Below are 991 nucleotides of genomic sequence, written 5' to 3'. Positions count from 1 at the left end.
GAGAGAGAGAGAGAGAGAGAGAGAGAGTTAGAAAGGGAAAGGGAGAAAGAGAGAATAAGAGAGGAAACTAAGCAAAGACAAATTATAGTTTCGAACTGACTGAAAACTTTTTAACCCCCCCCGCCCCCCACTTTTCCCCCATCTGACTAGCAGACTAGAGTGCTCACCTTGAGGTCCAGGTGTAGGATATTGTGATGGTGCATGTGCTGCACTCCCTCACAGATCTGTCTCATGTACTCAATGCACGCGTCTTCTGTGAGTGTGTACTCCTCTTCCACTAGGCGGTCAAACAGCTCACCGCCGCTCAGCCTGTAACACACAGACAGACATGTTAAATTACAGACTGATGCACACACATACACACACACACACACACACACACACACAGACACACAGGTGAATGTACAGACTAATGTACAGACTAATACACACACAGACACACACAGACAGACACTCAGGTGAATGTACAAACTAATACACACACAGACACACACAGACAGACACACAGGTGAATGTACTGACTGATGCACACACAGAGAGACAAATTAATGTGCAGACTGATGCACACACACAGACACACAGATGAATGTACTGATGTACTCACTGAAAGACACAGACACACACACACACACACACACACACACACACACACACACACACACACACACACACACAGGTGAACGTACAGACTGACATACACACACACACACACACACACACAATACTCACAGTTCTAGAATCATGACCATCTCTCCCCTCTGGTCAAAAGCCTCATGCAGCTGCAACAACTTGGGATGATGGAGACCGTTCATGATGTCTATCTCATGACGAATGGTGTCCTTGTCTTGAGGCCGGCAGTGGATGAACTTGGCCGCCCAGTTCTTGCCGGTAGCTCGCTCAACGGCGCGGTGTACCACACCGAAGGCTCCTCTGTGGGGGAGAGGGGGAGAGGGTGTGAGGGAGGGAGGGAGAGGGTGTGAGGGGGGAGGGA

At 49.3% G+C, this 991-nt stretch overlaps 1 protein-coding gene across 1 annotated transcript in view; it reads right to left on the bottom strand.

Moving 5' to 3' along the window:
* The window catches only part of LOC101851695 (titin), a gene marked incomplete at both ends in the record, with an annotated part of 144092 nt that overhangs the window by 53063 nt on the left and 90038 nt on the right, over positions 1-991 (bottom strand). Inside the window, 2 exon segments of the mRNA XM_035973402.1 lie at positions 168-309; positions 730-930. Coding sequence (XP_035829295.1) covers positions 168-309; positions 730-930 — 343 coding nt within the window.

This window comes from Aplysia californica, unplaced genomic scaffold, assembly GCF_000002075.1.
Source record: "Aplysia californica isolate F4 #8 unplaced genomic scaffold, AplCal3.0 scaffold01202, whole genome shotgun sequence".
Classification (NCBI taxonomy): Eukaryota; Metazoa; Mollusca; class Gastropoda; order Aplysiida; family Aplysiidae; genus Aplysia; species Aplysia californica.
Note: the sequence above shows the minus strand (reverse complement) of the source record. Positions and strands in the feature narration are given on the sequence as shown.